Source organism: Mycothermus thermophilus (genome assembly GCF_041956435.1).
Source record: "Mycothermus thermophilus strain CBS 625.91 unplaced genomic scaffold VTJ04scaffold_1, whole genome shotgun sequence".
NCBI lineage: Eukaryota > Fungi > Ascomycota > Sordariomycetes > Sordariales > Chaetomiaceae > Mycothermus > Mycothermus thermophilus.
In genome coordinates, this window is record NW_027191427.1 from 5,202,291 (window position 1) to 5,224,850 (window position 22,560).

Consider the following 22,560-nt stretch of genomic DNA (forward strand, 5'->3'; position numbering starts at 1 on the left):
TATTATTTCCGAGACAATATCGGTTGACAAAATCAAATCGGGTTCGGCCTATTCAGCGATGGATAAGCACTGCACCCCAAGGTATTGCTTAATTACGGCTAAGAAATGCGTGGTGATGTCACTCAAGTTCTCGCTATATAGTCTCTCGACCTTCTTCATATGATCGAGCATGCATTGTTAACATGTGAATCGAAATGATCAACAAATGCGGAAGGGCGGCTTTGTTCTGTCATGCACTCGGGAACTTTCAGCGCTGAGCCTCAGCCGTCGGACTTACTCCGATTACTCTTGTCTTAGCAATCATGTTCCGACTTGTGACCGCCTCTGATCCTCGACCCCGCTACTCTCCCCTCGCATTTCCCCTTGCCTCAATCGAATACGCTAATTACGTACGGTACCATGTCTATGCTTTGCAGCGAGTGCTTCCGGGGCACGCTCCGCGGTGACGTCCAGCCCACCGGCACCGAGGAGACGATCTTCGGCCGGCAGACGTACGTGGCCCGACCCGAACCCGGGGTGGAGCCGATCGGCGTGGTTGTGATCGTCGCCGACGCTTTTGGCTGGACCCTGCGCAACACCCGCGCCCTGGCCGACACTTATGCCCGGCGTGTGCCTTGTATCGTTTACGTCCCTGATTTCATGAATGGTGAGTTTGCCCCCGTCTTTGACCAAGCACATCTACCTATCGACGGAGTACTTAATTAGATACTCAATAAAAACTGACGACCTTCCAGGGTACAACCTCCCCGAATGGTCCCTCTCCAAATTCGAAGCCAAACCCCCGCCAAACCTCCTCGGCGCCGCGTGGCATTACCTCTCCTACCTCCTCCTCGCCGCGCGCCTTCTCCCGGGTCTCTACCTGCACAACCGCCCCGCCGCCGCCCTCCCGCGCATCCGCGACTGGCTCTATGCGCTGCGCACCGAGCGCGGCGCCTCCGCCAAGATCGGCGTCGCGGGCTTCTGCTGGGGCGGACACTTCTCCATCATGCTCACGCACCCCGACGCGGGCAACTACGCCGGAGTGGCGGTGCCGGAGGGGTCGTTGCCCGAGGGCCAGGCTAAAGGGCAGATGAGGAGTCTGGCGCATGTGATTGACTGCTCGTTCACGGCACATCCTGCGCTGGTGGAGGTGCCGGGACATATCGAGGCGGCGGTGCAGCCGTTGAGCGTGGCGAACGGGGATGATGATGAGTGGATGGGGAGGAAGGACATGCAGAAGTTGGTGGAGACGATCGAGGCGAAGAATCGGCGGGTGAGCGAGGGTGAGCAGAAGTTCGAGGCGGTGGTGTATCCCGGTGCGCCGCACGGGTTTGCGGTCCGCGGGAATCGGGACGATCCGTTGCAGAAGGAGAGGGGGGACCAGAGCGAGGACCAGGCGGTCAGGTGGTTTCAGAAGTGGTTTCGCAGCAAGGGGTGATGGAGTGAGACACGACGTCTCACCTAGAAATGTCTGGTTGCACCGTGCTAGGTAGGTCCGCAAGAGGATACTGGGAGTGCGTACAGAGGAGGAATGAAGACATATAAGGGAGGCCTCAAACGTCAGTTGAAGTTTTACAAACGATAGCAATCTATGCTCCGAATAATAATGCACCGCATATGTCTAATGATCACGCCTCATGCTTCCCCCAATACTTCATCCCCTTCCGCACATCACTCGTCAACATCCGCCACATATCAACGGCCCAGCACGACCCATACACCCACGGCCTGCGATCACTGACCTTCGGGAGCCGGTTGATCGCGTCCTTGACGTACGTCGAGTTCAAGGTAACCGCAGGGCGGGCGGGCAAGCGGGCGCGCTCCGCCGGGTCGACATGGGGCATAGCAGCGGCGGCACCCGTCTTGTCCAAGTGCCGGATTACCTTAAGCACCTGCCTCGTGCGGACGTCGGCACCGGGGGTCCAGGTTGCCGCCGTGTAACCTGTGATCAGCCCCGCGTTGGGAAGGCCCTCAAGCATGGCGCCGTTCCAGATGTAGCGGTTGCCAATGGAATCGTTGAGGTTCTCGCCGTCGATGCGAAGCGTGGCGGTGGACAGCAGAGCCATGTGCAAGCCTGTGGCTGTCACGATGATATCTGCGTCGAGGAAGCTGCCCGACTTGAGCTGGATGCCCGTCTCCGTGACGGTGTCGATCACGTCTGTCACGACGCTGACGCCGGGCTTGTGAAGGGCTTTGAAGAAGTCCCCGTCTGGACAGAAACAGAGGCGTTGGTCGAACGGGTTGTACCACGGATTGAAGTGCCGCTCGACGTCGAAGCCTTTGGGTAGTTGTTTGCGCATCTCGGACAGGAGATAGCTCCGTCCGGAGGCCGGGAAGACACGCAAGTACCACACGAATAGGATCTCGAGGGTCATGCGCAGCCACCAGTGTATCTGGCGTGCCCAAGATGCAGGGAGAAAACGGGCCAACGGGGCGACCAGCCTGTCGTACTGAGGCAGGGTCATGATGAAGGTGGGAGTCCGCTGAAGCATGGTGACGGTCTCGGCCTTCTCAGCCAGGGCGGGGAGCAGAGTCACGGCGGTGGCCCCTGACCCAATGATGATGATGCGCTTGCCGGAATAGTCGAGCGACTCATCCCAGAACTGCGGGTGCACTACCCGGCCTTGGAAGCGTTCGATGCCGGGGATGACGGTGTGTCGCGGCTGCTCGTAGCTGTAGTAGCCGCTGGCGAAGATGATCCACCAGGCCTTGATGATGCGGGTCGTGACATCGCCGGTGGCGGGGTCGGTGACCTCAACTCGGAGGGTCCACCGCTGCTCGTCGCTGTCCCAGTCGCCGGATGTGACGCGGTGGCCGAAGCGGATCTTGTCTGTCAGGTTGGCGGCGGCGGCCGACTCCTCGATGTAGCGGTGGATGAGAGGACCTGGGGCCATGGTCAAGTCGCTGGTCCAGGGACGCCAGGGAAAGCCGAAGAGGGCCATGGCGCTGTCGGTCCGGAAGCCCGGGTACTTCCAGAAAGACCAGGTGCCGCCCATCTCGGTGCGGCGTTCCAAGACGGCGAAGGAGTGGTGAGGCAGCTCCGTCTTGACCCGGTAAGCGGCATTGATGCCGCTGAGGCCGGCGCCAACAATGACGATATCGAGATTTTCTGCTTCCATGGCAATCCCTCGACGGTGGTGTCTGTGAGTGTGAGAGGGAATGATTTTGGCTTTTTTTATCTTCATGAAAAAAATGGCACCACAGGGCTGCATGTCACCACGAGAGCTGCTACCCAAGCTGAGGTGCACTCGGTTTGACCAGACTTGGCAAGCGACAGGGATCTTTAGCGCTGAGGAACTGTGGGGCACACTGTTTGATGCTTGGCGGTTGAAACGTAGACCCGACAGCTTGGATCGCAAACACCGAGACATCACACAGGACAACAAACAACACATGGGCGCGGAGTATGTCTCACTAAAACTCATGTTTGACAGGACTTGAGATTTGTCTTTGTGATGTCACCGAATGGGGGATCATGTGTTGTAGACAACCTCTTAATTACCTCTTAATTGCAGATCGGGGCTCGGTGTCCTGCTCGGGCCAGCCAGTCCGTCGCCTACCACTCCAACTCCTTGCCGGTGTAGAGGAGAAACTTCCCATTGTCCTCCTCCTTCAGCCCACTCAACACCTTCAACACTCCGCTCGCACTATCTTGGACCTCAACCACCGCGTCCGGTCCACCCATCTCCGTCTTGACATGTCCCGGATCAATAGCCACCACAATCACCTTACTCCCAGCCGCCCGAAGATGCTTTGCCTGATGGACAGTGAACATGTTCAGCGCCGCCTTGCTGATGCTGTACGGCGTGATGCATGCTGTGATGCGGCCGTCGGAGAGCATGTCCAGAGACCCAACTCCGGACGAAATATTGGCCACCACGGCATCGGGCGCGAGCAGCCCTGCATCGTACAATGCGCGAAACACGAGCGCCGGGCCGAGGGTGTTGGTCTTGATGTGGGAATTGAGGGCAGCGGATGTGAGAGTCAGCGCGGACTCTTCCCGCGAGTGAAGCACCGCGGCGTTGTTGATGAGTGTGTTGATTCGGAGGGATAACGGGCCGTCGACCGCTGCGCGAAGGCGGGTGGGGAGGGCGGAGATGGATTCCTCCGAGGAGACGTCACACTCAATGATGTAGGTCTTGGCGGGGGAGGTGTCCTTGATGTTTTGCAAAGAGGTGATGTCGCCTTTGAGGTCTCGAACTAGGCCGAAGACGGTGTTGCTGGCGTCTTGTGAGAGTTGGCGGACGTATTCGCGACCAATGCCCGTACGGGCGCCGGTGATCACGTAGACTGGCATGATGGTGAGCTGCACCTTGGGAGTGCGCACCTTTGTTCTGGCGTTCTTTGACCGACCATCACCAGGCAGGTTGAGGCTATTCCCAGCTTATATCCTCGACACCGACCCCTGAACTCTGGAGGTGCTCGGAGCTCCGAGAGACCGTGGGTGCCAGGTCATCTTCTGCGATGTAACGACGGTGAGGAGTCATACGGCGACTCGTTTGATCACAGTTGGATCCGTAGGGGATGTTTTTACGGCGTGTTCGAAACGTCTCGAAGTTGAATGTGATGTCGTTGAGTATCGCATTTGTAATCCTCCGGGGGTTGGCCGGACCCAGTTGCCTAAGTTGGAAAGCGGGGAGTCAGACCCGCTCCGGGCCGGTCCGTAGTTTTCCCGGTTCGGAGCCGTGATCCCGCTTGAACACTCTTTGGTGTTAGAATTCAGTTGCTGCCTGGAATAACTGAGCCCAATGACTCTCGAACAGCCAACCAGGACATTCCCGCCATTGTATCGATCTAATCTGCTAAATCAGACATCATCTATTTCGCCCAGTGCTGTGAGCAAGATCAGAAGGAACACCTCTCAAGAAAAGACACCTCTCAAGAAAAGACTTATTGGGACGACGAGAATCTGTGGTTCAGAGACATCGGCAGAGTGTCAAGGCCTGGCATTTTTTATCCACAGATGGGGTGACGTTGTACTGTGCATCCATAAGACTTGGAACAATTCCTCGGTGTACATAGATCATGTGTTGTCGTTGACCAACATGAATTCTCTTCCGGAAGCCCAGTTCCCCATCACGGATTGAGAACCTTGGTCCAGGGCAGAAACATGATGTCAACCAAGAGGCCTACTGGAATAAGTATGGCACTATGTTTCGTGAAGATCCGAATATCTTGCTTGCGTTGTCCTTCGCTGCTTTTGCAGCTGCGGTTTTCTCAAATTCACATTAGGTTGAGGCGCCATTGAGCAAATCCAAAGCTTTTCCCCAGGTTGACGAACAACCTATCAGTCGACCGATTTCCACGGCCAACCTTTCCAAAGGATTGGTCCAGTTTCATTTATCAGGTGTGTGCGATGCTCTTTTTTCTTTTTTTTTTTTTTTTTTAACATTTGGAGTCCTTTGTACAGCGAATTCACCCGGCAATCCTCTTTCTCGATCTAACCTTGACCGACCGTTGACGGGAACATTGTTTGCAGCTGACCGGAACGGCAAGACAAAAGCCCAGCTGAGGAGCAACAGAAGTCAAGATGCCGGATCCCCTCATCATTAGGGGAAGCCCTTACCTCGATGTTCCTGAAATCCCTCGAAAGTCTTCGCAGGACGGCCACTCTGGAAGCACAGTACATCCAGTCGATAGGATGGATGAGTCAGCACCAGATCTTGCGAAGGAAGAAGTCGAGCGCCTTCGGATTGAGCTCTGCAACGAGCGCAAGTCTCAACTGATGGCAGAACTAGAGCTCAACGCCTTAGAACAGCCTGATATGATGATTTCACAGCTTGCCGATGTTGAGGCTGGTGTACATCGATCACCGAGACTGGAAAATACGACCCACGATGCCTCTGAACAACATCTGCAAAATCAGCTCCTCGACCTGAAAGCCCAGCTCACCATTGCTGAAGAGCGTGCCGCCGCTGCCGCCGCTGCCACCGCGCAAATCAATCAATTAACGACCTGGAGAAGGAAAGATCCAAGAACATCCAGCACGCGCCGAACATGAAGCAGCACAAAACGCTAGTCAGGAAATGATCGCACAGCTCGCCGAATCTATCAACGGGATTCCGATCCCCGCGGAGGAATACGCACCATTTGTTCAGGCAGTGTTGTGACCTCGACCTCAACTCTTGGCAGAACCACCACACATAACACTTCGGGAGGACGTCGGTTGGTTGACCTGACTGCCGGGCCATAATTAAGGAGCCTATGGACGTTGAGATTGCCGCAACGTTCCACGTCTCCGACTATTGAATGGAGGGTGGAAACTTTCTTCATTTACTCCTGGCTATTTTCGCTGTCATCCAGGATGACCATGTTAATACCCTGCGCGGACTTAAGCTTGTTGGGTATCTCCATTCGCAGCTTCGGGTCATCAGAACAACTCAGTCCGATGTCATTGCACTTGTACTCAAGGGCGTCCTGCGTCGCGTGGAGGAGAACAGCAACCCAACTGGATTCGACCTGTGTGAGGTTACCCTGCGACTGCTTCTTTGGCTGATCGGAATGGTCATTGAGCAGCGGTGGCCGCAGCTGGCCCTGTCTGAGCTGAAGGAGGCCGTGAACAGTAACCCATTTCTCATCGATCTGGCTTCCGCAATGAGTTTGCGAGGGAGACAGGCGTCGTCTTTGAAGATGGGGCTATTATCAAAGTGTATGGAACCCGCCGCACCTGTTGGATTGCCAACTTCTACAGAAAGGATGGTGGTTTACGTCAGACTGAGAGTCCCGCTCCAACCCAGACCGGCTGGGGAGGGTACATGCGGTGACATAAGTCTGGGAGATGTCTGTAAGACCGTAACTCTCTGGTATGTAAAGCAATGACCTAATGGTAATGAAGGCTAGGATTTGCAAGGCTTTACTACCCGGAAGCCATTCCGCAGTAATTTTATGTCAATTTTCCACTTGGAGTTCGAGTGGCAATGATTCTGAGATAGAAACCTGGAATGTACCGCTTCTGGTCTTTCGCCCGTGCTAGGAGACACTATCTAGTAAATCAGAGAGGAGTTTGAAGATTCAGATAAGTATCATCAGAAGCGTAGAAGTCGGCAGGGAGGCCTCGTTGCTCCAACTGAAAGGTTTTCAACACGGGAATCGTCGGATATCACCTGGAACTGGTGTTATGGGGACATCCGTTAGTTCTGCACATCAACTTCCTTATTACACGTCTCTTGAGTCAGATTAAATACCAGATCTCATCATCGACCTTGGGCGCACCGGTTGAGGAATCCAGGGCTGTGGAGAGTCAGTTTTGTTTGTAAGGCTATTATAGCGCTTTAGGGTAGCTTCTCGAGAATTCTCGCCTCTGCCATCATCCAAGCCGAACTGATCATGGACGACAGCATCACAGTTCCCCCCCAAAACAACAAGTCACCACTCCTGATTCTCCACATGGTTACCCACGCATTTGAGAAATGACTGAACCACACCGCGTCAACGCCGTTAGAGAAATGCGACAGGAGTCACATAACGATTCACCCTTTTCTGACACATCAGAAAACCTCGTTTTCATCCCCACGACTTCGATCGCTTTCATCAACCTGACTTGCACAGACAACAAGACGGCGGAATCAGAGCTGGCTCTGCTCAAGAAAGATTTCGAGCGAGTCCAGGCAGAGCTTCTCGAGGAACGCAAGGCTAGATTGGCGGTAGAGCTGAAGCTCGCCGTCTTTCAAAATGGCCTCGACATGATGATCTCGCGACTCGCCGAGGCTGAGGCCGAGACCAGCCTTTCGGGATCACCGATTATTACCAACCCCAACCCCACTACCGACCTCAACACCGACCTCAACACCAGCCAAGCCGACCAAAATGTCGTCGTAGAGGCCACTGACATCCAAGCGGATCGAGAGCATTCGGAGAACGACGTAGAGTCCCACAGCGAGGTCCAGTTCGCCACGGGAGCTTCAGCCTTCGACTTTGACACTGTGGAATGCGAGACGCAGCAACTGAACCTGGAAGACGAGATTCTCGGCTTGCAAGCCCGGCCCCGCGATGCCGAGGACCATGCTGTTACCACTGCCTCCCGCCTTCTCCAAGCAACGAACGATCTCGAGAAGGAACGCGCCAAGAACACTCCGCAGCAGAACAATCTCGAAGCCGCTCAAGCCATGGTCGCACAACTGTGCCGGTTCATCACTTACATCCCACTCTCCGCTGAGGATTACGCACCGTTCTATAGAGCCGTGGTCTCATCGAAGCCCATGGCTGCGGCGCGACGCGAGAGGAACATCGAAAATGCCGACATTCCGTATTCGATCAACGCACCGGGTCTTGAGACTGACGAATCCCTCCCGAAGAATGACCCGACCTTTTGGCAGCCAAGCACCAGTTTTGTCCTACTTACAACCTTCGCTGTGATTAAAACTGATCAGGTGAAGACCTTTCGAGGAGTCCAAACCGTTTCAGCTCTTCTGAAGTATCTTCAAGATGGGATCCCACTCCAAGCCGATGTTCTCTCTCTCGTCCTCCAGGGTATTCTGGATGGTTTGGACAACATCGTGGACCAGGACGTAGATGGACTCTGTGAAAAAACCATTCGAATGATCCTCTGGCGTATTAGCAGGGAGATCGAGTACTGGTGGCCCTCCTTTGATGTTTCCCGCATCAAACGGGTCGTGGAGTGCGACCCGTTCATCTACGACGTGACTCGGGCCATGGAGTCGAAAACACTGGCCGAGTTCGCGCGAGGTCATGGCGTCGTTAAGGAAGATAGCCATTTCCAAGTCACAATGATCAAAGTGTACGAGACCAAGCGTGTACTGTTTGTATATGATTGGTTTTCCTACACTGCGTTCTTCACAACGCGCTGGAAATCCTCCAAGAAACCGCGCTGCATCTCGGCTTGGTCTCACGGAACCCAACCTAAGGCTAAGGTCAATCTCTTTGTCGACAATGGGAATCCCGCGCACAAACAGCTCTGGCATGAGGGCTTGGAGTTCCAGAGGAAGAAGCAACAGGCTCAAGCCCCCAATGGCGTAGAAGACTAGAGAATGTGGAAGGACTCGGAGGTCGCAGCATTTGCTGGGAATGGCTCATTTCGGGATGTCAATCATGAGAATACAGGAGAGGTCACTCGATGTGACGGCATATTTCAGAGTTGTCGGTGTAATGTACGATACGTCCCTTGAGATAGCATATGCATGATGCCATGTGGCAACATCCCTCCATTCTCTGAGGCAATTTCCCTTGACATCAGGGGAAGGGCAGCCAAACATGTTCGAGATGTACATGGACCAGGTGATAGTAACGGAGGCAGGATCGAGAGAGGCTTTTCAGCAAAGAGTAACTTCAGGATGCTGATCATCTGCGCCGATCAACGGTTCGCTCAAACAACGAAGCACTGAATATTGTCCATGGACCGGATTGCCCGGGGCGGTGGATATGTCAGAGTCTGGTGGATCTGTTAGTTTTTGGTCACCGACAACTCCTCAAGGACTCTGAGATCTTTTGCAAGGGTTGAAAGTGAAGCTTTCCTCCTCCAGGTCCGCACTCCTGAGACGATCAAAGCCCTTGTTCATGTCATGATTCCGGGCCTGGCCAGGCTGTGGAGTGTCGGCGTCTTCGCGGGTTTCTGGGACCTGCCGCATTGTCCATCAAGTCGACTGACTTGACAGGCAATTGGCCATGTCCAAGTTCATCGCAAAAAGTTCGACCGAACTTTGGCATTGTCCAGCCATGATGGGTTGAACGGTGGGATCATTCCTGACTCGTCGATCACATGCAAACCCCATCGCGGGCGGGCTGTGCCTGAGGTCGAAACAAGGGGACGACCCACATCTCTGCAACACAATGCAAAACATGCCGGCGCTAAGCAGGCGTCTGGAACTCTTTGTGCGGCAGTTAGCGAGTCTAGACCTGGCTTCAGTTGTTGAATTAGTGTACGGCATCGATGAAATTGTTGAGATGTTCTATCTGGAGAAGTTGGCCAGACCAGAAGAGAAGACAGCCCGGAGAGAGATCAGCTCCGGATGCCATGCAGAGTGGGTCCATCAGAGCCGGCCTTCCCCTTGGTGGAGCCCCACACCTTGAGACCCACCCCCGGCCGATTCCCGGCCAGGGGCTGGATGACGAGCCCCACTTCGCGGCGCCAATCCCCCGGTGACAAAAAGCTTGGCTAAAACGTCAGGTCGTTGACCATGTCGCCGTGTGGCCGGAGGTCCGGCACTTTCGGTCTTGCGTTCGGCCAACTTGACATGTGCTCTGTCTTTTCTGTGCCTGAATGCATTGCATGCTTTTGTCCACTTCCCAGCGTGCCTGTCTCAAATTCGGAACGGTGATTGGGCATTGATGACAGTTGTTCCCTGGCCGGAGCTGACTGACCCCTCTGTGGGAGTCGCTGTGGGAGGGGGATTGAATCCCGGAAAGGCACAGCCTCGTCGGTCTTGATCAACGGTTCCAGACGATCATAGCCGCCGATCGGCACGTCTTGTGTGTCTGTCAACTAGCCCACGCAGTTGACATGAAGCTCTGGGCCCCATTGACCCCGCCGACGAGGGGCTGGCAGAATCCACGACGTCGATCATGCAACATCCCACATCACGCTGACTGACATGCCCTCAAGAAGTAATCGTATACTTCCCCTTAGCGGGCCATGTCATGACCGTTTGGCCGTTCCTTGATGGAGAGTAGATGGAGCATGATCCTCAGACCTTCACGGACCGCTCGGCGATCCGCGCATGAGATGCTTACCGGGTAAACAGGGCACATCTGATCCATGTGACTGACAGCCCTTAGCTACCCGAAGATGTATAAGTATTTCGCGAGCCGCCCTCATCCGTCGGTCAGACCATCACTTCATCTTCCATTGCTCAACCATTTCTTCCAGGCCGGTCAACCTGCTGTTCCTTGATCTTCCATTCTTCCAGACGCTGGTCGCTCATTATTTTCATTATATTTTTTTCTCTTCACGTCGTCTGGTACGAGCATCCTCACGAACAAAATGGTTCAGATTTCGATCATTGCCGGCATGCTTGCCAGTAAGTTCACCTCACGACCATGTCTTTTGATGTTCACTTAATCCTGACATTGTATCAGTGGCGTCCTCTGCCGTCCTTGCTGCTCCAAATCTTTCCATTCGCCAAACTCTTCCGGACCCTGCTGGAGAGAAGAACATTGGCAACGGCCAAGGCATCCAGTTCATTGGCGGGCAATGCCTTGGGGCTGCTGACTGTGCCTCGGGATGCTGTGCCATCTTCCCACGGGGCGGTGAGACCATCGGAGTGTGCTCCGGCGTTGGCGCGCAAACTCAGGCTGGAAAGCAGGGTTGCGGTTTCGAGGCTGCAGGGTCGGGAGGGAACAACAACCAAGGCAACAACCAGGGGAACTCGGGGAACGGGAGGGGAGGCAGGAACCGGAAGGGGAAGAATCGCAATGGCAACAATGGAAACAACGGCAACAATGGAAACAACGGCAACAATGGAAACAACGGCAACGACGGGAATAACAACGTGAACAACGGGAATAACAATGGGAACACCAACGGGGACAACACCGGTAACGGCAACGGGAGCAACAACAACGACAACACCAACAACGGAAACACCAACACCGGCATCCAGCCCAGCACTCTCCAGCCCGACCCCGCGGGTGCCAAGAACGTCGGAAACGGCCAGAGCATCCAGTTCATCGGCGGCGAGTGCACCAGCGACGCCGACTGCGCGTCGACCTGCTGCGCCCTGGTGAACACGGGCGCCGCAAGGTTCGGAATCTGCTCCGGACTCGGCGCCAACACGCAGAACGGCAAGCAGGGGTGCGGGTTCCCTGCTGGTGGTCAGCGGATTGCGGGATCCGGTTGAGTAAGATCACGGTCCCGATAGGGTTGGGCGCCCGAAGGCTTGGGTCGCAGCCAGAAGCTTTGGAGAGGCTATGATGGCGAGGTGGAAGAAAGGTACATCCAGCCGGGCATTGTTTAGGCCAACAGGAACAAGGCATCAAATCTCCCTGAACAGGAGTCCTTTGCAATTTAAAAGGCAAATCTCTCAGTTTACAATGTTTACAATGTGAAGTACGCTGATGCTGTGTTCCCTGGGCCCTGGCTTTCCCCAATCAAGTGCTCTAACATCTTTGCTGCGGTTCTGCCACTTTGCACCCTCTTGTCCTCCTAAATCCATGTGTCTTCATCGTCACGTCCGTCAACAAACGTTGCTTTCCACTGGCCATCGCCGTCGTTTCCAGGGTATTGCCGCCTGCTTTCAATAGCCTTATTCGATGAATTACCATGGCCGCCCCGACCATTGATGCCCTCATGCGGATTTGGCCGTCATATCCGGACGCTGCCGCCCATTGAGCCCCCAGACCCCTTGGATCATAGCCTGGATACCATCTATCCTGGCCTGCAGCTCATGTTTGAGCTCCACATCTGCGACGGCCCCGGGATGCCTCCACACGTGCTCTCAGTTCAGCAGTCTGATGGGCGTCAACTCCCAGCTGCCAAGGACGTGAGAACTTTCTGGGGTTCATTACTTCTCTCAGTCATGTACAACCTGATATCCCGGGCTGACACCAAAACACTTGAGTGTTCCGTTATGGCAAGTGTTGACTGGGTGGTGGATCTTCATCAGAAGTGCTTTCCTCTGGAAACTTGCCCATTGTCCCATTGTCTTTGGTTTTTGGGAAAGAGCAGGGACTTAGGTTGGTTGTCCGAATGTTTAATACCAATCCCGTCCGCTGATCCTCGTCTTTCCTCATTTTTATTCTCCTCGTTCCAACAGCTCAACACATCCATCACCCTCCCTCCTCACTCTATTCAGCGTACCTGAGCATTGTCTATTGGATATCAATAGGTAAGTGTCTCCTACTCAGAGACCCATCTCAACAATTGGATAGCAAAGAGGAGCATCTCGAGTCTCTTCGGCCGTCCACGCCCTGCCACGCCAACCTTAGTCAAGTGACATCATCAGGAGCGACAAAACCTTATTATTTGACTGGACAAGTCTAATTTTTTTTTCTCTAACTAACAGCCTCACTCATAGTGTTGTTGTCTCTCTCCCAGCGGAAAATCCACCTAACCCTGAACCGTATCCACATCCTCAGACCAAGGTTTCGCCTTCAACATGGCCTGCAGCACCTCGAATCACCTATTCCGGGCAACCAACAAGCTGCTCCTCTTCGCTCTTCTGTTGGTCAACATCGCCACATTGGCCATGGCCAAAGACACTCCTCCAAATCTTCGTAAATTCTACAACATGATTCGCAACAAAGACAGCTGCGACAATGTCCTTGCCTCTGGGTTTCACAGCAGGTTCAATGGGCCAAACAGTGTGTCCCATCATTTAATTATCCATTGTCCGTCCTTGCTGGCAGTCGACACCTGCTTACATGAACAGACCGCGTCTACTGTGGGGATTACCTCGACTCCCTCGGCATCATCTACGTCCAAGGAAGCAACGGTACCTTGGTCAACATGGATGTTGACTGCGATAGGGTGCGCGGCTCGTGGGCCGATGATAGTCGCTGCCAATATGCTCTCAGCCCTGACGCCCAGAATAAGACATCCTTTTGCAACGTCCTTGCCGACTACGGCCGCGATGTCACCGACCTCAACCCCTACGTCCACCCATACATTGTCTTTGGCAATTCGTTCAGTGCGAAAAACATCACAGGATGGCGCACTTTCGATCCCGCTCGGTATGGAATGCAGCCTCTGAGCGTCATGGCCGTTATCTGCAACGGCGGGGACACAGTCGTGTACGGCGTGTGGGGAGACACCAATGGCGATGACAGCGGGAAGCCGATGGTCGGGGAGGCGTCGCTCGCATTGGCCAGCATGTGCGGAGGTAGCGGCATCACCGGCGCCAACGGGATTGACGAGGAGGATGTGCTCTACATCGGCTTCGTGGGCGATGAAGCGGTGCCGGGCCCAGACGGGGCCGAGTGGGATGCGAAGGACTCAGATACGTTCGAAAAGAGCATCGAGCCGATTGGCGACAAGCTGGTACAAAAGGTCCAGGCCAGCTCAGCGAGCACATCAGCTGGATCCAACTCACCACGTGGCTCTCCCTTCAATGTCCATTGCCTCAGCACGTTGGACTGGATCAGGTTACTTGCTCTGGTGGTTGGATTTGCGGCCGGGGGATTCCTGTTCTAAGCCCTTCGTCATGCATTGAGGCCAACAGCAAGGATGGTTGAACAGGCAGATAACTATTGGTGTCATGGCGGCAGGGTGTGAAGCGTTAAGCGTAGTGACCTACGGATCAGCGTATTGGGATGTGCTGTAGTGTCACTCAACCATTCAAGTACCTAGCATAGACTTCTGAAGGAGAGTATTAAGACGCGCGTCAGAGCTGGCGATTGTAATACCTAGGTAAGTGTTGAGTCACTGATGCCAACGTCGCACATCCCGGGTATTGGTGACACCGTCCATGAAGTTCACGAATCAAAATTCATCCATGCCGGCATGCTTGCGCCGTGCATCTCGGAGCAAGGAGGTTGTTGACTTGGTGCACTCTCCCTGGCGAGAAACTGGAGACGTTGGCCAGGAAGGTTTAGGCAACAACGCGCCAACATGCAGAAAGGTCCCGGTAACTGGAAAGCAGCAAAACATAAAAGCTACACTTCCGTCCTGTTTCCCGCCCCAAGGATTGTTGGCTGCAGACAACCTTACCACTTTTCCTCCTCAGCTGACGGCACAATGGATCTGGATCTGGATACGGATCGCGACTTGCAACAGGACCTGGAACCGGACCTGGTCTTCCGTGACGGGGTCTTTCGTGACGGCTTCTGCTCGTCCTACGGCAAACTCTACGCCGTCTGTGGTGACGAGCTGATCGGGCGCGTGGATGTTGAGGAGCTGAAGAGAGCGTTTATCAAGTATCCTCAATACGCGCGATATCACTACACTCAGTACCATCGCGGCAATCGATTTGTGCGGGCTCAGTTGCGGCTTTACGGCATCCCGTGGGACAGGGAGAAATACGCTGAAGTCGGTTGGAATAGCGAGAAGCTGCTGAGTAAGTATCTCGAGGAAGGAAAGGTGAGTAGTGTTTGGCGTTTTCGATAGAAACTTTTGGGCGTTGCAGCCATCGGGAACACTGTTCACACCTGTATCACACCCTGGGGTTTCAAGGACATGTCAGATTAACTGATCCTAATACAGATCGACCAAATTCCGCCTGATATCCGGGAACTCGAACGACAACTTCACCGGGAATGGCTTGAGCAGGCGGATGTGTTTATGGTCGAACGCCATCCAAAGTTGTTGATGCAAAAGTTTTTCCTGGACGAGAGCGGCAACCCTGACAAGGCAAAGACCACCGAGGTCATCAAGATCCGACCTTCCTCGGATGATAAATTTCAGGAAGCGATCCGTGGTGTCCCAGGTCTGTGCTACGCCCTCCCCGAGGAGGAACCGTGGTACATGTACGTGGGCTGGGATCAGGCTTCCGTGGACAAAGCCGCCAAAGAACACGAGGAGGATGACACGGAGTACTGGAACCTGCGCATCTGGCACAGGACACAGAAGTGGCTTCTTCAACACCAGCAATTTCTCGAGGAGATGTCTGCTCGCGGCCTGGTCGACCCGTCTCCGGTTGGCGAGTATGTGATCGAAATCGAAGGTAATAACAATCTGTTGACGATTGACCCCGAGCATCCGATCCGGGCCATGTACGTGAGAATGGGCATCCGGCGAACTGGAGTCCGCGGGATCTTTCGCGCGCATTACAACTACTATGACGCACCAATCTTCGGATCCGGACGTCGGGGGGTCATGATGCTGGGCAAGGACTTGCGCCTGCTTTCTCTCGTTTACGATTCGGGTGATCACGACATAGGTTGGGAGAACATGATCGACATAAGGAGCTTCGTGGACATGAGCCGCAGCGACGCAGAGCTGACGTACGCGACGTGTTCGAGGTTTGGCACATTTCAGTTTCCTGATGACGGGATTGAATGGGGGACCATCACGTTCACGGACTCAAGCTTTACGGCCTTTGAGGGAGTGCTCAACTTTGATGATTCGAGTGATTCGAAGAAGGTGACGGGGTTGAAGATCTCCTCGACACCAGCAGACCTTCCGCGACCAAAATGGGCCGACTTTGACAACGATCTCGTTCCGCACGAATGACGGGAGACGAATGGATGTGGAGGTCAATCAACCTCCCGTGGACAAGCAGGAAAAATGTCGCACTTGTCAACGCCGGAATTCCCCTCTGGATGGTCAGGAGTAAACTTTCTCGGTTGTGTAAATAGGAGACCAGAGTGCTTTCATAATGCCAAACTCAGATTGACTACATGCCTCTTCTCGCAGAGACACGAGGTTGTGCGTCAAGCTGCTGTTTCTCGAGGTTCAATGGCTTGCACGGGTGTATTGGCAACCGCCAAGCCATGACGCCTTGATGCCTGTTTTATCCTGGTTGAGTACTTAAATCACGTGCTCCGTCACCTGCCGGCAAAACCGTCTCCACACATCTTCCGTCCTCCGCTCCCACTGGCTTGGAGCAGGACCAAGATTTTTACGCGTCGCGTTCGACCCTTTTCTCAACCTGTGTTATCCTACTGCCTACCCTAAGCCGACGGCGCTGATGTAGCCAACGCTACCCGTCTCGTCATGGCATTGTCTGCTATGACGATGGGGAGAAGCTGTGCATCCATCAGCTCCGTTGTGTTCGTTCAGGGAGCCTAATTAGATGGTCCTGACCATCGGGACCCAGCACTGTCAATGAAGACACAGTCCCGCGGCATTCGTGAGCAATTCCCGGGACATGGAACATGTTGGACATTGCCATCTTCCTTTTCTTCCCCAACTCATCATAGCAGCGTCCCTCCCCAGCTACTCGGATCCGGCAACGGAGTCCTCAATGAGCCTCCCCCCTTGGGGGGAGCCTTCTGTTCTCCGGCACGTCTTGTGCTGGGAATCTTGGAAGGAGCCGGCAGAGGGCAGGGAGACTTGAGTAACAGAGATTATCTCTTCGCTCACCCTCCCTGATTGCTGCAAGACCAAAACTTTGGGCTATCATAGTCCGCGCCTCCTTGCTGTGTGCGTCAAGCACGCGGGTTTGAAGGGGGCGAGGCTCCAAGAATCCCGACATATCAAGTAGAAAGAGATAGTGTTTTTTCACCTCCACTGAGTATGACATGTTGATCTCGGGTTGGTCAAGTGATCAGGTGGTCTCCATGGGAATCCGGAGTAATTAGAGGTTGAGATTTGGGTCGAGTGTTTGTCTTGAGTACCTCCTCCTACTCTCTGCAATGGTTCTGTAAGGAGAAGGCATTGGCCGAGATGCAATCCTTTCAAATTTCCGACTATCTTGCAATATTCCAAAGACATGAGACATTGACTTGGCTGACTCTCCGTATCTCCTGTGGTTTTCATGGCCTTCTTTCAACTGCCGGACACAATTTGGGACGTTTCAAGCAGACCTTCAGGAGACGGGTGCGGGACAAACAAAAGACCAGCCAGGTTTGCGATGCCAAGACTGCATTGTGCCAAGATTTTCGTCCAACAACTGCAGGGTTAGGGTGCCCCACCACACGTGACCACTCACAGAACCGTAGGGTTTCTCCGATCCACACCAAAATTATCACGAATCCCGTCAATTTCCCTTTCCAGGTGCATCTGCGTTCCCGAAATCTCGACTCCCATCCGTCAAGTCGATTCCGCAACCTCACATTCACAATGGCCAAGCAATCGTGAGTCCATACCGAATCTCTGTCGTTCTGCCATTTTCGAGCCGCTGCCGCCGAATCCGACCGCTGTTTTCCACAAGCTGCTGGGACTTTGGGAGGAGGGGGAACGCTGTGGGATGAGGACGTGAAAAAGTTGGGCAGGCTTGGAAACGGCGGTCGGACGAGCATCATGGCTTTGGAAAATCGACAATCGAACATCGACAGTCTGCGACAACATGGCTAACCTCTGTCACACAGTCGCGGTGCCCCCGGTGGCAAGCTCAAGATGTCCCTGGGTCTCCCAGTGTACGTGCGATCCCTCCCCACCTGACGACGGTGACCTCGACCCCGACGATCGAAGTCTCGAATACGTCCCTCGTGGCTCTCTACCGACAGAACAGTGCATCGCTTAGAATGACTCGGAGGAGGAAGCTGACAACCGACCGACAGGGGCGCCATCATGAACTGCGCTGACAACTCGGGCGCGCGGAATCTCTACATCATCTCGGTCAAGGGTATCGGTGCGCGCCTCAACAGGCTGCCGGCCGGCGGCGTCGGTGACATGGTCATGGCCACCGTCAAGAAGGGCAAGCCCGAGCTCCGGAAGAAGGTCCACCCCGCCGTCATCGTCCGCCAGGCCAAGCCCTGGAAGCGCTACGATGGTGTCTTCCTCTACTTCGAGGACAACGCTGGTGTGGTACGTGCTGCCCGAGACGGATGGAGCTGGGAAAATCTTGCTTGAAAGGTTTTACGGAGTTGACCGCATGCTGACCGCACACAGATCGTCAACCCCAAGGGTGAGATGAAGGGCTCCGCCATCACTGGGCCCGTCGGCAAGGAGGCTGCTGAGCTCTGGCCCCGTATTGCCAGCAACTCGGGTGTCGTCATGTAAAGGGTTGTTTTTCGGGGCGCGAAGGGTTAAAGGGCACTTGGGAACTTTTCGGGGAATTCACGATTCTGTCGACCGAGGAGCGTCTTCCGCCACAAACGAGGAAGAGAAAGAAAGGGATGTTGGCCATAAAAAGGCTTGGGCCGGACGGGCAGGCTTTGCATTTCGGCTTCGGCGTGCTAGGGAGTCATACCACTGCATGATACACTGGTCAATTCAGAATCGGTTCTTCGACGTTCACTGGACGAACGAGCTGGGAGACTGCACTGCTCAACGGCTGATCGAGCTTGATGGAACTGGACTCGACCTTGGGATCCCACCGTCAGATGGAATACGCATGGCCACCCTGTGTCTCTTGTTGGGAACTGAGTGAGCTGGGGCAGCTGCTCGGTGCACGGCATCTGCGTTTGGGGCTCACAGGTCCTGGAAGTTGGGGAACACAGGGAATCCAAATGTCCATTGCGACGTGTAACTCTGGTCTAGTGCTGAGACAACCTAGCGCCATCCCAGTGCCACCTCCAAGGAAATCATGTTGTGTCCCATATATCTGTCTCAATGCTTCAAGTTATAGGCACCCAATCCAACGCCTCCTGAACCCAGCGCGCTTCCCTCTACTCACTCACCCCGCCGTCTCTCTCATCCCGCTCTGTACGTACGACTTCCCAGCAGCTTACACATTGGGCACAGGTCGGGATCCCGATACTTTATGTCTTTTGCACGATCGACGTATGGACATGGTTGGCCGTTTCTCGGCTTGTTGGGGCACGTTTCGTAGAGTTCACGCGGCCGTTCGGCCACGGCGTGGTCGCACTTCCAGAGGAAGACTCTGTATCGACACATGGTTGTGGATTATAATGGAGAGATGGGTATGTTTCCTTACTTCAACTGGGTACGCAAGGGGGAGGGTGTCTGTCACTACGTCGTTGACCTGTGAAGCGTGGGGAGCTGCTCAAGGACGAGGGTCAGGGAGAGGTGCTGATGGGAGTGTCGCATGCAACACTACGGAGTGTATATTATATGATGATCATAAGAATGGCCAGGTCAGCCAGCGATGGTAAGGACCACATATCTTTGCATGCCACAACGCTTTTTTGGCCTCATTTCTCGAAGCTTTGCTTTGATGCTTTGTGTCATTGTTGGGAAACAAACATATGCCAGCTAACCCGAGATGTGTACCTATGCATGTCTGATATACAAATACATTGTATGCGTGTCCTTTGCCCCCCCATCCATGCCAAAACTCCATCCGAAACTCCACGGTAAATAACAAACTCGGCAGACCCTTCCCTATCATGCCCGTCAGTCGGTCCTGTTGTCCCTCTTTCAACTCGGCTGGTCCAAATCCTCCGTCTTCGCCGGCGCCGGCGCCGGCATCCACAGCATCGACGTCATGCTCAGCTCGATGATCCCCTTCTTCCTCCTCTCCACCGACGCGTTCACCGTCCGGCAGTACTCCCTCTCCCACCTCTCCACAAACGTCACGCTGCCCGCAACCTTAACTTCCTGACCCAACTTGTACGTCCATTGCCTTCCATCGCGGGTCGCGGCGGTGGTCGTCGACGAAGCCACCGACGCGGCATCGTCAAACCCATCACCGCCACCATCTTCTGACGAAGGTGCAGGATCCCCGGGGCGGATGACGTCGACCGTGATCCTCCTCTTCCCCGACGACGAGGACGAGCTCCCCGAAGGGAGGAGGACCTCGACGGACCCCGGGGTCTGCCACACCGTGCGCGCCAGCTCCAACAACCCCTCTCCATTCTTCCCCTTGGCCGCCGCCAGGTCGGCTCCGGGCACCAAATCGACAAAACACACCCTCGACGTGGGCTCGACCAGCACCCGCGCGACGAAGCCGCATTTGAGGACCCGGTTCCAGAAGGTGATGACACACAACTGGTAGAGCACCCCTCCTCCTTGCAAGAGCTTCCTCGCGACGCGCGGACTCCACCGGCTCGGGTCCAGCGGGGACCGGGCGTGGGAGTGGTAATCCACGCCGACCAGCCTGATGCTCCGCAGTTCGGGGTTCCAGGTCACGCCGCCGGCGCCCGCGCCGAGGACGTCGAGAACGTCGTACCCCGGCGCGACCAGATCCGGCGCGCGGAGGAAGAGGACCTCGTCCACCAGCGGCGTGGCGGTTGGGGTGGAGGCGGTGGTGGAGGTGGAGGAGGTGAGGCGAGCGAGTTGGGAGGGGAGGGCAGGGATGTAGATGGTTTTTGGTTTGGGGGGTTGGGAGGTTGGCTTTTGGACCGCCGCGGTGGATGATGGGGAGGAGGTTGGAGGGGTGAAGTCGGCCAGGGAGACGATGGTGGGAGACCGCGTGCGCGTGCGGAGGAAGGTGTTGCGGGCGGAGGTTGGGGTGAGGAGCAGGGCGAGGCGGGACGAGGGGTCGTGGACCGGGTGGCAGTTGAGGAGGGCCAATTGCGGGGAGGAGGAAGTGGCCGCGGAGGCGAGGGGTGTTTGCTTTGCGGATGGCGGGAGCATGGGCAGGGTGACGTGCAGGCCTTTGTTGGTCAGGGCGTAGTCGGTGGTGGGGAGGTCGGCGGGAGGCGGGCAGGCCAGGATCTCGCCCATGCCGGCGAAATCGCGGGGAGATTTGGCGAGGAGAGGCATGGTGCCGGTCAGCGCGTCGTGGTCGAGGTCGTCGAGATCGTCCAGCCCGGCACCGCGAAGGTGGGCGGCGGCGGCGGCGGCGGCGGCGGCGGCTCCAGCCAGCCGGAGCTTGTCGTCCTCCTTGCCCAGCGTGCCCCAGGCGAAGATGGATTGGTCGTCGCAGCGCTTGATGATCTCCTCCTGTAACCTCAGAAACGCCTTTTCCCCCTCGCCGTACAAAACCGGCATGTTGACGTCAAACAGACCCATCAGCGAGTACGCCACATCCTCGGGCCGGGTGGTGGAGCGGTGAGCGGCCCACGACATGCGCTGGGCCACACTAGCGGTGTGCACCAGCGCGGGGTCGAGCAGCGTCAACTCATCAATGCCCGTGATCTTGGAGACGTGCTTGACCAGCGACGACTTGGTGCCCAGCAACCGCCAGTCCTTGGTGTAAAACACAACCTTTCGCGGGGCAAGCAGCTCCTGCAGCGTCCACCCGCGCGTGAACCACCGGCTGTTGGCAAACAGGTCGTTCCAGGTCATGTACCCCTCCTGGTAGTCGTCGAAGTGCACATCCTCCAGGTACGCGTAGCACACGGTCGCGCCCTGGTACCAGCCGTACATGGCGTTGATGGCTTCGGAAAGCTCGGCGCTGCTGCGTCGGTCGATGCAGATCGTGTCGGCCCAGAGGTAGTCGAGGCCGTCCTTTTGCGCTTGGCCGCACGCGTAGGCGATCTTTGCGAAGCCGGCTTTTTGCTCGACGGGGTGCGGTTGAGGAGGTGGGGGCATGAAACTCGCCCACGGATATGGATTTGGATTCGGATTCGAGTCGGCGTCCTCCTCATCGCTGCCGTGGCCGTTGGTGAGGGCGGGAAACGCCGAGGACCTGCTCAGGCGGTTCCTGTCGCCGCGGAAGGCCAGGAGCATGGAGGACAGCAGCATCAGCTTATGGATGTCCGGACTGCTGCTGGAGGTTTGAGAGGTGTTGATATGTGATGGGGTTCCATGAGTCTGACGATATTTCGCAAATGCCTCTATCTCCTGCATCGACAACTCGTCGGGACCCCATGTGTGGGAGAGGATGGCATACGGGGGGACATCCGCCCCGTAGAACTCTTCGAGGTCCCAATTGGTGACGTTGAGTAACCTCATGGTGGGCGGTGGTGGTCTGGGGGAATCCAAACTGTCGCGGGATGAAAGCCCCTCGTTTCACAGTTGGACCTTGACATGACGAATGAGCCGAAGGCGTTGGAGGTGCGTCTAGAGCCAGGGTTTTAAAGCGTTCTGAAGCCATCTCCATATGCACCATGGGGCTTTGCTCGGCAACGCATGTTGGAGCGAGTTGACGGTGACCAGGTGGCCCAATCAGGGGGTTGGCCCCCGCAACCAAGACTCGACAAGGTCCGGCCGGGACGAGGGCAACAAGCGTCGGGTGCAGTCAGGCACCGAAAACCGGGCCCATATGACGCATCGGCCCCAGTCGCTTGGGATGTGGTTCG

At 55.6% G+C, this 22,560-nt stretch overlaps 9 protein-coding genes across 9 annotated transcripts; 5 read left to right on the top strand and 4 right to left on the bottom strand.

Moving 5' to 3' along the window:
* Positions 1-399: 399 nt before the first annotated feature.
* On the top strand, positions 400-1,417 carry VTJ04DRAFT_1944 (uncharacterized protein; the record flags this gene model as incomplete). The annotated part of the gene is made up of 2 exons (XM_069359687.1): positions 400-646; positions 735-1,417. The coding sequence occupies 2 exons, from the start codon at positions 400-402 to the stop codon at positions 1,415-1,417; spliced, it is 930 nt and encodes a 309-aa protein (XP_069224552.1).
* A 190-nt stretch (positions 1,418-1,607) lies between these two features.
* On the bottom strand, positions 1,608-3,098 carry VTJ04DRAFT_1945 (uncharacterized protein; the record flags this gene model as incomplete). The annotated part of the gene is made up of 1 exon (XM_069359688.1): positions 1,608-3,098. The coding sequence occupies one exon, from the start codon at positions 3,096-3,098 to the stop codon at positions 1,608-1,610; it is 1,491 nt and encodes a 496-aa protein (XP_069224553.1).
* Positions 3,099-3,535: 437 nt separating this feature from the next.
* On the bottom strand, positions 3,536-4,276 carry VTJ04DRAFT_1946 (uncharacterized protein; the record flags this gene model as incomplete). Its single annotated transcript, XM_069359689.1, has 1 exon — positions 3,536-4,276. One exon carries the CDS (start codon positions 4,274-4,276, stop codon positions 3,536-3,538), a length of 741 nt encoding a protein of 246 aa, XP_069224554.1.
* Positions 4,277-6,228: 1,952 nt separating this feature from the next.
* Positions 6,229-8,963, top strand: VTJ04DRAFT_1947 (uncharacterized protein; the record flags this gene model as incomplete). Its single annotated transcript, XM_069359690.1, has 2 exons — positions 6,229-6,541; positions 7,471-8,963. 2 exons carry the CDS (start codon positions 6,229-6,231, stop codon positions 8,961-8,963), a joined length of 1,806 nt encoding a protein of 601 aa, XP_069224555.1.
* A 1,952-nt stretch (positions 8,964-10,915) lies between these two features.
* Positions 10,916-11,771, top strand: VTJ04DRAFT_1948 (uncharacterized protein; the record flags this gene model as incomplete). Its single annotated transcript, XM_069359691.1, has 2 exons — positions 10,916-10,952; positions 11,011-11,771. The coding sequence occupies 2 exons, from the start codon at positions 10,916-10,918 to the stop codon at positions 11,769-11,771; spliced, it is 798 nt and encodes a 265-aa protein (XP_069224556.1).
* Positions 11,772-13,028: 1,257 nt separating this feature from the next.
* VTJ04DRAFT_1949 (uncharacterized protein) lies at positions 13,029-16,039 on the top strand (the record flags this gene model as incomplete). The annotated part of the gene is made up of 4 exons (XM_069359692.1): positions 13,029-13,233; positions 13,302-14,013; positions 14,569-14,947; positions 15,071-16,039. The coding sequence occupies 4 exons, from the start codon at positions 13,029-13,031 to the stop codon at positions 16,037-16,039; spliced, it is 2,265 nt and encodes a 754-aa protein (XP_069224557.1).
* A 1,551-nt stretch (positions 16,040-17,590) lies between these two features.
* VTJ04DRAFT_1950 (60S ribosomal protein uL14) lies at positions 17,591-18,472 on the top strand (the record flags this gene model as incomplete). Its single annotated transcript, XM_069359694.1, has 4 exons — positions 17,591-17,604; positions 17,839-17,886; positions 18,031-18,277; positions 18,362-18,472. The coding sequence occupies 4 exons, from the start codon at positions 17,591-17,593 to the stop codon at positions 18,470-18,472; spliced, it is 420 nt and encodes a 139-aa protein (XP_069224558.1).
* Positions 18,473-18,883: 411 nt separating this feature from the next.
* VTJ04DRAFT_1951 (uncharacterized protein) lies at positions 18,884-19,309 on the bottom strand (the record flags this gene model as incomplete). The annotated part of the gene is made up of 2 exons (XM_069359695.1): positions 18,884-18,954; positions 19,144-19,309. The coding sequence occupies 2 exons, from the start codon at positions 19,307-19,309 to the stop codon at positions 18,884-18,886; spliced, it is 237 nt and encodes a 78-aa protein (XP_069224559.1).
* A 483-nt stretch (positions 19,310-19,792) lies between these two features.
* VTJ04DRAFT_1952 (uncharacterized protein) lies at positions 19,793-22,213 on the bottom strand (the record flags this gene model as incomplete). Its single annotated transcript, XM_069359696.1, has 1 exon — positions 19,793-22,213. The coding sequence occupies one exon, from the start codon at positions 22,211-22,213 to the stop codon at positions 19,793-19,795; it is 2,421 nt and encodes an 806-aa protein (XP_069224560.1).
* Positions 22,214-22,560: the final 347 nt, after the last annotated feature.